The sequence below is a fragment of the Anabrus simplex genome, chromosome 6 (assembly GCF_040414725.1).
Source record: "Anabrus simplex isolate iqAnaSimp1 chromosome 6, ASM4041472v1, whole genome shotgun sequence".
Taxonomy (NCBI): Eukaryota; Metazoa; Arthropoda; class Insecta; order Orthoptera; family Tettigoniidae; genus Anabrus; species Anabrus simplex.
Genome location: NC_090270.1, coordinates 39507832 through 39520875, shown reverse-complemented (window position 1 = coordinate 39520875; position 13044 = coordinate 39507832). Strand labels below are relative to the sequence as shown.

Here is a 13044-nt window from a genome sequence, read left to right as displayed (position 1 = left end):
AGAAGGAAAAGAAGTTTGTATTCTTCATTTGAATGGATGAAAACCATAACGGTATAAGTAGCATTTTGGTCATTCAGAGAAAAAGGCATTTAAACATCGTCACCACTCATATAAAGCATGCTATTTTTAGTTCTACCACCCATCGCTAGAGCGCAGAATATTACCGCTATCACTTGTATCTCTTTGCTGGTGAAAGGATACATCCTTCCGGAGTTACATCCTGCACTTAACTCATTTTTTTATGTCACTTATACCATTATGGTTTTCATCCATTCAATTCTGATTACAGAGAAAGTAGACAGGTGTCAGTAAACCGTTGTTCTGCTCCGAGGATAGCGTGTTCGATCCCGTGTGAGGTCGGTGGCAATTCAGTTACTTGTTTAACTGTGGTGGTGATAATATAATTTTGTGTGGCTATTTCTAGTCGAGTGCAGCCCTTGTAAGGCTGAGGGTGAGCGGCATCTGCCATGTGTAGATGGAGGATAGTGTTATGTGTGGTGTGTGAGTTGCAGGGATGTTAGGGACAGCAAAACCACCCAGCCCCCGGGCGACTGGAAATTAACCAATGGAGGTTAAAATCCTCGACCCGGCCGGTAATCGAACCCGGGACCCTCTGAACCAAGGGCCAGTACGCTGACCAAGGAGTCGGACGCTTTGGTGGTGATTATTTTTTTATTTATTTTCTAACTATATTAATTCTATAACTGCCAAGAGGGCAAAGTATATTTGATTTGCCAATACACAACTTTCCATCACTGTTTTCTTGATCTCCTTTCTCTACCGCTTTTTCCACACCTGTGGGGTCGCGGGTGCTAACTGCGTAGCTCATATGGATTAGGCCCTATTTTACAGCCGGATGCCCTTCCTGACACCAACCCTATATGAAGGGATGTAATCTCTTGCATTTTTCTGTGGTGGTTGGTAGTGTGGTGTGGTGTGTTGTCTGAATATGATAAGGAGAGTGTTGGGACGGACACATCAACCCAGCCCCCAAGCCACAAGAATTAATCAGAAGCGATTAAAACCCCAGACCCGGCCGGGAATCGAACCCGGGACCCTATGAAACGAGGGCCAGTACGCTAACCATTTAGTCAACGAGTCGGACAAGTTTCCATCACTGTCTAAGAGGTGATAAAGAAAATACTACCAGGTGAGCTGGTCGTGCGGTTAGGGGCGCGCAGCTGTGAGCTTTCATTCGGTGGATAGTGGGTTCGAACCCCACTATCGGTAGTCCAGTGGATGATTTTTCGTTGTTTCTCATTTCCACGCCGCCATAAGACCTGTATGTGTTACTGCGGTGTTAAGCAAATTGTAAACAAAGGAATGCACTTTTTTTTTGCAACTGGCTTCATGTCGCACCGACACAGATAGGTCTTATGGCGATGAAGGGATAGGAAAGGCTTAGGATTGGGAAGGAAACTGCCGTGGCCTTAATTAAGGTACAGCCCCAGCATTTGCCTGGTGTGAAAATGGGAAACCACGGAAAACCATCTTCAGGGCTGCCGACAGTGGGGAGGGGGGTCGAACCCACTATCTTCCGGATGCAAGCTCACAGCCGCGCCCCTAACCGGACGGCCAACTCGCCCGGTAAAGAAATGTTTTACAGGTAACAAAAATACTATGTAGGCCTAATAAATCGTATGAGCATGGATTATAAAATGTATTTCACCTACAGTACAAAACGGAAGTAAGATGCTATTGACTGTGTAAATGGTTTCTCAAAATTAATATTGATCAGCGGATGGCAGCTATCTCTATGTTTGTCATCAGATATCCTTCTATGCCTAATGCAGTCCAAAACTGGGATAAGAATTTAGGAATTGCCCTCGGGCTACCACCATTAACCTTGGCGCTGATATATGTATTTTGCGGTCCACATTTTTCTTTATAATATGACACTCTAGCACAGAGCCTCTCAGAGTGCATGCGCCGGTGCATTGCGCAGTGCAAGGTGCAAAATAAGATTTCGCTAGGTTGACCAGAGTGCAGACACCCACTCTTCTATTTTGAGCAATAGCACTGTCCTACGCCTGTCTCGTTCGCTCCACCTGTCTCCCCCTCCCTCACTTGCTCTGCAGACCTCCACCATCCGAGCTGAGTTCAGCCGAGCTTAGCCGAGTCGCCCCGAGACCAAACGCTGATCGGAGCCCAGCCGAGTCGGACCGATGCATGGTGCACAGAATCTCTGCACCTCGGTTTGCATACGTGAGATTTTGGGCGTTTGAGAGGCGCTGGTAGGATCAAAAATACTCTAAATCTACTTCCTCCGGTTGACCAGAATGCGATTCAAATCGCACCCTTGGGTCAATGTTCATTCAGTTCTTGTTTTTACGTCTGGTGATTTTATTTGCTACCAATCTAGACACCTTATAGCCTCGTTCCTTGAGGGCACTGGCCATCATGTGTCAAATCTTGTGGTAATAACGGACATGCCCCAGGGTCATGGGCAAGCGTATTATTTATTTATTTATTTATTTATTTATTTATTTATTTATTTATTTATTTATTTATTTATTTATTTATTTATTTATTTATTTATTTATTTATTTATTGTCTTGTTTTATATGGCGGGACTCAGGCTATGAAGCCTGCTATTCTGTCCGACCATACATACACCTACATGAAGAGTTAAATATACGCTAAATTATCTACAGTTTAATATCTTAAGGTAGCAATTAAATGTTTTAATTAATCTAATACTTAGCTATGATCTAATCCTACTATGTTATAAGAAATCATTATTATTTATTAACCAGGTTTGACAGAGTTTCTTAAAGCGGAGGTGGTTTGACACGCTCCTAATTTCAGCAGGTAGGGAATTCCAAATTCGGCTGGCGGCGACTATAAATGATCTACTGCAGCCAGTTGAGCGGTGAATGGGAATGCTTAATAGTGCGGTGGACGATGATCTGGTAGGAATACTAGAAGGTGATGCTAGGTAATGGAATTGTGTGGCAAGGTATTCAGGTGTGTTAAGGTCCAGTATACGATGTAACAGGGAAAGAGTGTGTAAATTTCGTCGCTCTCTTAAGCGTAGCCATGAAAGCCTAGCAAATGCGGGAGAAATATGGCTAAACCTTGGTATATCTGAAATAAATCGAATGCATGCGTTATGTGCCATTTGGAGCTTGATGGAAAGTGAGGCATTCAGGTTACTGTATACTACGTCACAGTAGTCGAATATTGGCATTACCATACTTTGGATAAGCAGTTTTCTTACATTTTGGGGGAGTAAATCTCTGAGTTTTTTAAGGGAATGTAAGGAATAAAACACTCGCTGACATATACCTGTTACATGATCGTTCCAACTAAGGTTTTTATCCATTATCATCCCTAAGTTTTTAACTGTATCGGTTACGTCTCAAAACTCACGGCCTAAAATTAATTACAAATAGTATCAAAACTCACGACTACAAACTGGTAGCTAAAGTAAACATTCTAATGAGTCTCAAAATTCACGACTCCGGACAACAGGTGCTTGCCGCAGGAGGGATGAGGTGCCCGGTGACTCACGCTTCCTTTACGACAGGCAGGGAAAACTGTGGATGTTATTCTGCCACCCCAACCCACAGGGGAAAAATAATGGCTGGTAAATGAAAGAGACCGAGGTGTATTATTATTATTATTATTATTATTATTATTATTATTATTATTATTATTATTATTATTATTAAAATAATTTGCTCTTGTCTTAAAGCTAATATAATGCATTTTTTTGCCTTTCATTTATAATAATGACGTGTCGCCTCCGGAGAGTTTTTTTTTTTTTTTTTGCTAGTGGCTTTACGTCGCACCGACACAGATATTTCTTATGGCGACGATGGAGAGGTCTGGTTCAGGTCTTTAGAGTTGACGCCGTTCAGGTGATCTGCACTTCTGTGAGGATGAGGCCCTGCCTAAATCGAAGTCTAATGCTGAAGACGGCACGAATACCCAGTCCCCGAGTCATAGGAATTAACTGATGAAAGTTATAATCTCCGACCCGATCGGAAATTGAACCCGAGACCCCTTGGACCCCTTGGACCAAAGGACAGCACGCTAACAATTTATGCATGCAGCCGGACGACATAAAATTAAAGTAGGTATATTGCCCGCTGCTAGTTAAAAGAAACTGGTCAGTTGGTAGTACTGGGGCTTAGTTCCATTATGCGGCTAGAAGGCGGCATTTACTTGGATAAGGAATTTTATTTAGAGATATTAAAGATGAAGACAGTTAATTCACTCATTTAGTTTCAACACTTGGAGATTCATTTGGAAAAAAAGGCGTATTTCTGTTTTTCGTAAGATTTCATCTATTCGCTTATTTCAATAGATTGTCAACCCGACACTCAAACCGAATGTTTTCTTTTCTTTTTTGCTATTTGCTTTACCGACACAAATAGGTCTTATGGCGAAGATGGGAAAGGAAGGGCGTAGGAATGGGAAGGAAGCGCCCGTGGCCTAAATTAAGGTACAGTCCCAGCATTTACCTGTTGTGAAAATGGGAAAACATGGAAAACCATCTTCAGGGTTGCCGACAGTGGGGTTCGAACACACTATCTCCCGGATGCGAGTTCACAGCTGCGCGCCCCTAACCGCACGGCCAACTCGTCCAGTAAAAAAATATTCATGACGCATCCGATTATTCTGTGCGATATTACCAAATGATATTTGAAACTCATTCGATTATTTAAATAATCGGATGGAAGTCATTCGATTGTTAAAAGTATTCCATTATCCCATTACTAGTAAGGTGGACATTTACCCATTCAAAGAAGAACTGGCCCTGCTCGTGAGTTTTGAGACTGGCCCAGGTAGAGAAACCTGTTCTTACTACTCCTCTTTCTGGAATTCGTGAGTTTTGACACTCGTGAATTTTGAGACTCGTGAGTTTTGAGACGACACAAGTGTATCGTGCTCTCTGTGTGAACGCCGACAGATGCTATTGACCTGGGAGCGAACATCGTCTGTCGTCTTGATTGCTCCCGGCCATTCTGAACATGAAAGACCATGGTGATCCGTCATTTCAAATGGGCAAACCAAACCAAACCCATGGCGCAACAGCCCCGAAGGGCCTTGGCCTACCAAGCAATCACTGCTCAGTCTGAAGGCCTGCAGATAACGAGGTGTCATGTGGTCAGCAAAACGAATCCTCTCGGTGGTTATTTTGGCTTTCTAGACCGCGGCCGCAATCTCACCGTGAGATAACTCCTCAACTGTAATCACGTAGGCTGAGTGGACCTCGAACCAGCCCTCAGATCCAGATAAAGATCCCTGACCTGACCGGGAATCAAACCCGGAACCCCCGAGTAAGAGGCAGGCAAGGTACTCCTACACCGCGGGGCCGAAATTTCAAATGGGCAACCACTCCGTATTAACACTAATCAGAGGCAAAAAAATAGAAGAGGTCCCACACCACGAAATATAAATATATCGCTAAGGGCCACGAAGGCCGTGAAAATTAAAGTCTCCCTAGAACTCGGAAACCTAAGAGGTTCGGGGCCAGAAAGGAACAAGAGTTGACCTAGGGAGGTCGGATAGGTAAGATCAAAGTGAGGATCTTGGTACAAGTATAGTCCGCGCATCTTTTAGCGATATTTCTTTGTACGGGGTGGAGTAAGGAGGGAGCTCTCCCGGTTCCGGTAATACTGCCAACTGAATGGAAATGAAATCTGAATTGAATCGATAATATGATCGATCGATATGAATTTTCTAATCCTTTATTATCTAAAGCTAACAACTGTGTCACACACATTATATAACATTATATAACATTTCTCGATGCGAATCTTGTTCCCAGCATGAATTCTATAGTTTGGCTTTGCTGTGTAAACAACAACAGTACTAGTACGTAAAGTGTACGCCAGATGTCACACAGCGATGCATAAGCGATTCATAGTTTGTGTTTCAAAGGTTGCCAGTACGAATCTCGAAGATACCCGAGGTCGACCTATTTAGCATTAGGGTGTCCATGTATCGCTAAAAGGTGCGCGTACGGTAAGTGGAAGCAATGCCAGGACTCAGCTAAGGGTCCCGTCATCTTCAACCCATGCTCCTAAGTTAAGAGCCTCTAGGGCCCTTTTAGCCGCCTCTTCGACAGGCAGGAAATAGTGTGTGTGTGTTATTCTGCCTCTGAAAGTGAGGATCCTTGAACAATGCCAGACTCAGTTAGGCGACCCATGGTTGCCAACCCACGCTTCCAAGATGGAAGCCCGTGCGTCCTCTTTTAGTTGCCTCTACGGCATACAGGAGATACCACGATTCGTCTAGTTTTACGTGACTCTTAACATCATGATCATAGTTTCGGGCAACCATTTCTACACGGAAAGGGGACCACAGGCATCTGAAAATTCATTTTAAAATCCGATATATTTAATGGTATTCCAACCACGACTGACTAGGAGGGGTGCCAGGACCCATTCCACTCCGTATCTGCTCCCTTTCTCAGCTGAGAACGCTAGATTATTTACACAGGGGATTTGTGAAATTTTATTTTAATTTTTTAACGCTGAAAGGCATGACAGTCTATAATGATAATGTATGTATTCAATCCATTTACCATCCAGGGTTGGTTTTACCCCGGACTCAGTGAGGGATCCTAACTCTACCGCCTCAAGGACAGTGTCTTGGAGCAAGGGCCATTTGGTCGGGGACACAACTAGTGACGAGGACCAGTACCTCGCCCAGGTGGCCTCACCCGCTATGCCTTGTGGGAGATGGAAAGATTGGAAGGGACAGGGAAGTAAGAGAGGAGGAAGCGTCCCTGGCCTTAAGTTAGGTACCATCCCGCAATTTGCCTGGAGAAGAAGATGAAGACCACTTCACGGATGCCTGAGGTGGGAATCGACCCTCCCCCCACCCTACTCAGTTGATCCTCGATGGACCAGGTTCCGGATCTAGTGCTACTTTTCAAATTTTGTGGCAAAGCTGGGAATCGAACCCGACGTCCGCGGGAACAACTAATCACATTATCCACTACAGCATAGAGGTGGACATTCTTGGAATTACCAATTAATGATTTAACAGCATTTTAATTCTTACTGATAGTCGTGTCTTTGATCGGCTGTTATAACTTTTATTGCATCTTTTCTTTTTCTGTATTGTCTATAGATTCATCGTGCAAGAAACAAGTCGCAGATATCAACTTGTGCACCTGTGCATCGGAGTCCGAAACCGACACAGACGCTGAGCCAGCTGAAGTGGATCCACTGAGGTTCAAGAAAGGTTTTATAGTCCATGGAGCAACGCACAGTGAAGGTCAGTATCCAAAGAACCTCCAGTGTTGTCGAATTGAAAATAATAACCTATTTATTGCTTTGGAAGGCGTAACGCATGTTGTATTGCTGCACTCACAATAAAGCCTTGAATATTCGCGTGCGTGAAGGTTACATAATGGATCACAACGAAATTTGTATTTTTCCCTAACACTTATTTGTCAGAAATTACAAAACAATAATTTCAGTATTAATCTATTCGTTACAAACATTGTTGGTGTGAAATAATTCAGTGAACTCTATGGTTTAGGGAAGAGGTAATAATAATTTCGTGTGGCTATTTCTAGCCGAGTGCAGCTCTTGTAAGGCAGACCCTCCGATAAAGGTGGGTGGCATCAGCCATGTGTAGATAACTGCGTGTTATTGTGCTGGAGGATAGTGTTATGTGTGATGTGGGAGTTGCAGGGATGTTGGGGACAGCAGAAACACCCAACCCCCGAGCCACTGGAATTAACCAATGAAGGTTAAATTCCCCGACCCGTCCGGGAATCGAACCCGGTACCCTCTGGACCAAAGGCCAGCACACTAACCATTTAACCATGGAGCCGGATAGGGAATAGCTCAAACACTTCGAAGAATGAAGGCATCGGCCAAGGAAAGGGATGGGCCACGGAGGGCGTGAAAGTGAAGGACTCCCTAGGCCTCGCAATGTGGGTCGGAAAAGAACAAGAGTTGACCAAGGAAGGTATGATAGCAAAGATGATGGTGAGGATCCAGACACAAGTAAGAGGAAGCAATGTCAGACTCGGGTAGGTGTCCCGTGGTTGCCAACCCACGCACCCAAAAAGCCGTGGCTCCCCTTTTATAGGCTGGCAGGTGTTGCCGTGTATGTATTCTACCGCCCGCACCCACAGAGGGCAAATACATGAATAATGAGCGGGTAAAAACCCATAGCAAACGTATGGAGAAGAAAACTAGATTTAAAAAGGTGGTGGTGGTTATTGTGTTATGAGGAAGTAAAACTTAGCAATCATACATCTTTTTACAATTTGTTTTACGTCACACCGACACAGACATATCTTACGGCGACGATGGGATAGGAAAAGGCTAGGAGTGAGAAGGAAGTGACCGTCGCCTTAATTAAGGTGTAGACCCAGCATTTTTCTGGTGTGAAAATGGGAAACCACGGGAAACCATATTCAGGTCTGCCAACCGTGGGGTTAGAACCCACCATCTCCCGAATACAAGCTCATAGCTGCGTGACCCTAACCGCGCGGCCAACTTGTTCGGTGGCCACCATTCTCTGTTAACACTAATTAGAGGGGAAAATGGAAGGGATTCAACACTGCGAAAAATGAAGGTAGGGCTTAACGACGTAGGAAAGAAAGGAATAAAGAAAGAAAGAAAGAAAGAAAGAAAGAAAGAAAGGCAAGGGCCACGAAGGGAATGAAAATGAAATATACCCTAGACCTCGCAACCTAATACCGTCGGGGTCGGAAAAGAACAAGAGTTGACAAATGGAGGTCGGATGGAAGTGAGGCGCCAGGCACAACCTGAGGGCTCCGTGGTCGCCTACCCACGCTCAGAATTGTAGAGAGGCCCTGGTTTCCCTTTCAGTTGCCTTTTACGACAGGCAGGGGATACCATGGATACTATTCCACCATTCCCACTCACAGGGGTAACTCAATAAGGGTCAAATAAGATCAAAAGGACATGTTCAGAATGAGAGAGGCAACAAGGGAGCGAGTTTGTAATGCTGGCCTCTTGTAAAATAAACTACAACCATTTATGTTTGGAATGATGTCACGTAACACTGAGTTTTAATCAATTTGGAGGATTGGCCATGTGATACAGATAACCATGGTTAGTTAGAAAGGACTTTAATGTAGACTCGTCAAATTTAAGATTGCAAGAGTTTGCAAGAAAAACGGTGGCTTTTGGCAATGAAGCAACTGTGTATGTTTACTCCTCAGCCCGAAGGCTGACTGGATCCTCAACAGGTCCGTCATCAACTGTCATAGGTGGCCTAGGCATCACCAAAGAGACGTACTAGGGAAATGAGGAGTGATGTAGTTTCCCATTGCTTTCCTCACCGAATCAGAAGTTGCTATTACATATCAATCTGCCAAGCCAACTGAAATGCATCCACCAACCGACCCTATGAGCAAAATTTTAACACCATTCACAGCAGGGACTGGCTGCATAATGAGTGGCATTACTAGCATTACTTTCATTTTGTCAAAGCCAAGGATAAAACTGAGACAGACAATGAAAGTAACAAAATTGCTCTAGCCTATACCAGAAGACATAGTGCAGTGTAAACACTAGGTCTCACCAGTAACTAACTAATTACAAATTCTTTTATTCCCCACCCTGAAGGGGTGGGGCGGGCCATCTAGAGGGTAACGCCCTCTCTATGGCCAGGAGAGGTTACGGGGTTGGGGATAAGTGTGAGAATAAGGGGATGGGAAAAGGAAGATATTCTTTATCAGGGCTTGGCAACGGAGATGGAAATTACGGGGGACGAACGACGTAGCTCACAACGACGCTAAGAATGTTATTTATGAACTTAAATGTACACTAGGTAAGCTGACTCACACTAACATCTTTGTAGTGAACGTGCCCCACAGGCATGATTTGATTAGAGACTCGTGTGTGAACATTGAAGTGGACAAAGTTAATACAGATATGGTTAAAATTTGTAAACATTTTCGTTATACACAGGTAATTGATAGCAGCAGTTTCGAGAGACACTGTTACACAAAGCATGGCCTTCATCTAAACAACAACGAAAGATAGCAAATATTGTTCTAGATTTTATTAATCATAAGATATGGTACTGTAAAAAAGGCAACTCCCTTCAGTTTTAATACTGACCAGGAAAACTAGTAGAAAGAGCCAGCTGTACTTCAGGCTGGCTCAGCCAACTAGAAAATGAAAAAAGTAAGGAATTTCAAGTTACCCAATTACAACAGCCAAGTTTTAGGGAGGAAGGGGGTCTGAGATTGCTCTTGGTAAACTGTCAGAGTGTAGTAAATAAACAATTAAAATTCGGTACATTGATGGAATCTTATGAGACTGATGTGGTGATAGGAGTGGAATCGTGGTTGAGAGAAGGGGTGGGTAATAGAGAAGTATTTCCAGAAGGGTACACAGTCTATCGTAGAGACCGAGGAGATAAAACGGGAGGGCGGGTGTTTATTGTGGTGAAGGAAACTTATTGTTCACATGAATGGTTTACCGATGAAAGGGATGAAATATTAGGGATAAAATTACTTTGTGATAACATGAAGGAGGTGGGAATTATAGGAACATACAGGCCTGGAAGAGAGGAAAGAGACATGAAAATATTTGAGAAAATAATAGATTATACTCATAAAAACAATAATGATGTGGTAATAATTGGGGGAGATCTAAACTTGTCTGAGGTTGAATGGAATGGAGCTGCAAGTGAAGCGCATGAACAGAAACTGGCAAATAAGTTAATTTGGGAGGGAGGATTTACACAAGTAGTACAAGAACCGACTCGTCTCAATAACTTACTAGATGTATTCTTGGTTAAACCATGGGAAATTGTTGATAAAACTGAAGGAATAGGTAACCATAAGGCTGTAATAATGAATGTAGGACTGGTACCAAGAAGGCTTAATAAGAGGGTTACACAAGACAAGAAATTGTACACAAAAACTAAAGTTGATGATTTTGGGACTTACCTTAAATCACAATTCAGTTGTTGGATAAGTGAAGGGAGTAATATGGATACATTTTGGGCTAAATTCAAAGGAATCGTTTGGGAAGGAGAGAAGAGATTTGTACCTATTAAGAAGCGTAAAATGACCTCAGATCCTGTTTATTATACAAGGGAAATAAGAATTTTAAAAAGAAAATGTAGAATAGTAAACAGGAAAATCAAAAGAGGTAGGGAGAGTAGAGAAAGTAGAAAACAGCTAATGAGGGAACTGAATAGTGTGAAAAAGGAAGCAAAAGAGAATTATATGAATGGCATTCTTCAAGAGCGTAATGACCACAAAGGGAAATGGAAAAAGCTGTATTCATATATCAGGAATCAAAAAGGAAAAGGAATCCAAATTGCTACAATGGTGGGAGAAGGGGGTGAACACTATTTAACAGATACTGAGAAAGCAAACCTCTTTAGTAGGGAATTCAGAGATTCAGAAGATGATTGTCAGGAGTTGGAAACTGAAACAGAAGATACAGAGGGAAACAAGAAGCTTCTCATTCACAAATGAAGATATTGTCAGAGAAATCCTACTGCTTCAGCAAGGAAAAGCAGCAGGAAGTGATCAAATTACTGGGGAGGTATTAAAGACAATGGGGTGATATATAGTGTCTTATTTAAAATTTCTCTTTGACTATGTCATAAATAATAGTGTAATACCAAAGGAATGGAAGGAATCTATAATAATACCAATTTATAAAGGAAAGGGTGATAGAAGGAAACCAGAGAACTATAGACCAATCAGCCTGACCAGTATAGTTTGTAAAATTCTGGAGAGTTTAATATCAAAGTACATCAGAGGGATATGTGATGATAAAAATTGGTTCATGAGGAGCCAGTATGGATTTAGAAAGAAATTTTCTTGTGAGGCACAACTGGTGGGATTTCAGCAGGACATATCAGATCAATTGGATTCAGGAGGCCAGTTAGATTGCATAGCCATAGATCTTTCCAAAGCCATAGAGTGGAACATGGAATATTATTAAAGAAATTGGAGGGAATAGGATTGGATGTAAGGGTTATACGTTGGATAAAAACATTTCTAAATTCAAGGGCTCAGAAAGTCAAAGTAGGAATTAACGTATCGCAGGAAGAGAAAGTTTGGACGGGAATTGCACAGGGTAGTATAATCGGTCCGTTACTTTTCTTAATATATGTAAATGATTTAGGGAACAATATAACATCAAAAATAAGATTGTATGCAGATGAAATAATTGTTTATAGGGAAATAAATACCATTGAAGATTGTTCAGAATTACAAAGGGACCTTGACAGTATCCAACAATGGGTTAAAGAGAATAATATGAAGGTTAATGGAGGCAAATCAACTGTCACAACATTTACAAACAGGAGTTTTAAAACTGAATTTGAATATACTTTGGATGAGGTAGTTATCCCAAAAGATGGCAAAAGCAAATACTTAGGTGTAAGATTTGAAAGCAATTTGCACTGGAAGGGTCATGTGGATGACATTGTCGGGAAAGCATACAGATAGTTTCATGTCATAATGAGGCTACTTAAAGGATGCAACAAAGAATTAAAACAGAAAAGTTATTTAGTATGGTTCGTCCATTATTGGAATATGCAAAAAGTGTTTGGGATCCTCACCAAGAATACCTAATAAAAGAACTAGATGGTGTGCAGAGGAAAACAGCAATATTTGTAACAGGGGATTTCAGAAGAAAGAGTAGTGTATCAGAAATGTTAAAGGAACTAGGGTGGGAAACTTTAAGTAAGAGAAGGAAGAAAACTAGACTTATAGGATTATATAGAGCCTATACAGGAGAAGAAGCATGGGGAGATATCCGTGAGAGGCTTCAGTTGGAAAATAATTATATCGGCAGGACTGACCACAAATGTAAAATTAGAAGGAATTTTAGCCGAAGCGATTGGGGTAAATTTTCATTCATTGGGAAGGGTGTGAAGGAGTGGAACAGTTTACCAGGGGTAGTGTTTGATCCTTTTCAAAAATCTGTACAGATATTCAAAAAGAGAATAAACAGCAACAGAGATAATAAATTAAATGTTACAGGGCATTCGACCAGTACAGGTTAATGTAAAAAAAATGTGTGTGAATAAATTCATTTCATCCCCTGGTCTAAGGAGTTTGGA

At 42.2% G+C, this 13044-nt stretch overlaps 1 protein-coding gene across 1 annotated transcript in view; it reads left to right on the top strand.

Annotated features, from left to right (window-relative positions):
• Positions 1–13044, top strand: part of LOC136876074 (dipeptidase 1) — a 535571-nt gene that overhangs the window by 153146 nt on the left and 369381 nt on the right. Inside the window, exon 3 of the mRNA XM_067149708.2 lies at positions 7090–7236. Within this exon, the coding sequence (XP_067005809.2) occupies positions 7090–7236 (147 nt within the window). The remainder of the gene's footprint in view (positions 1–7089; positions 7237–13044) is intronic.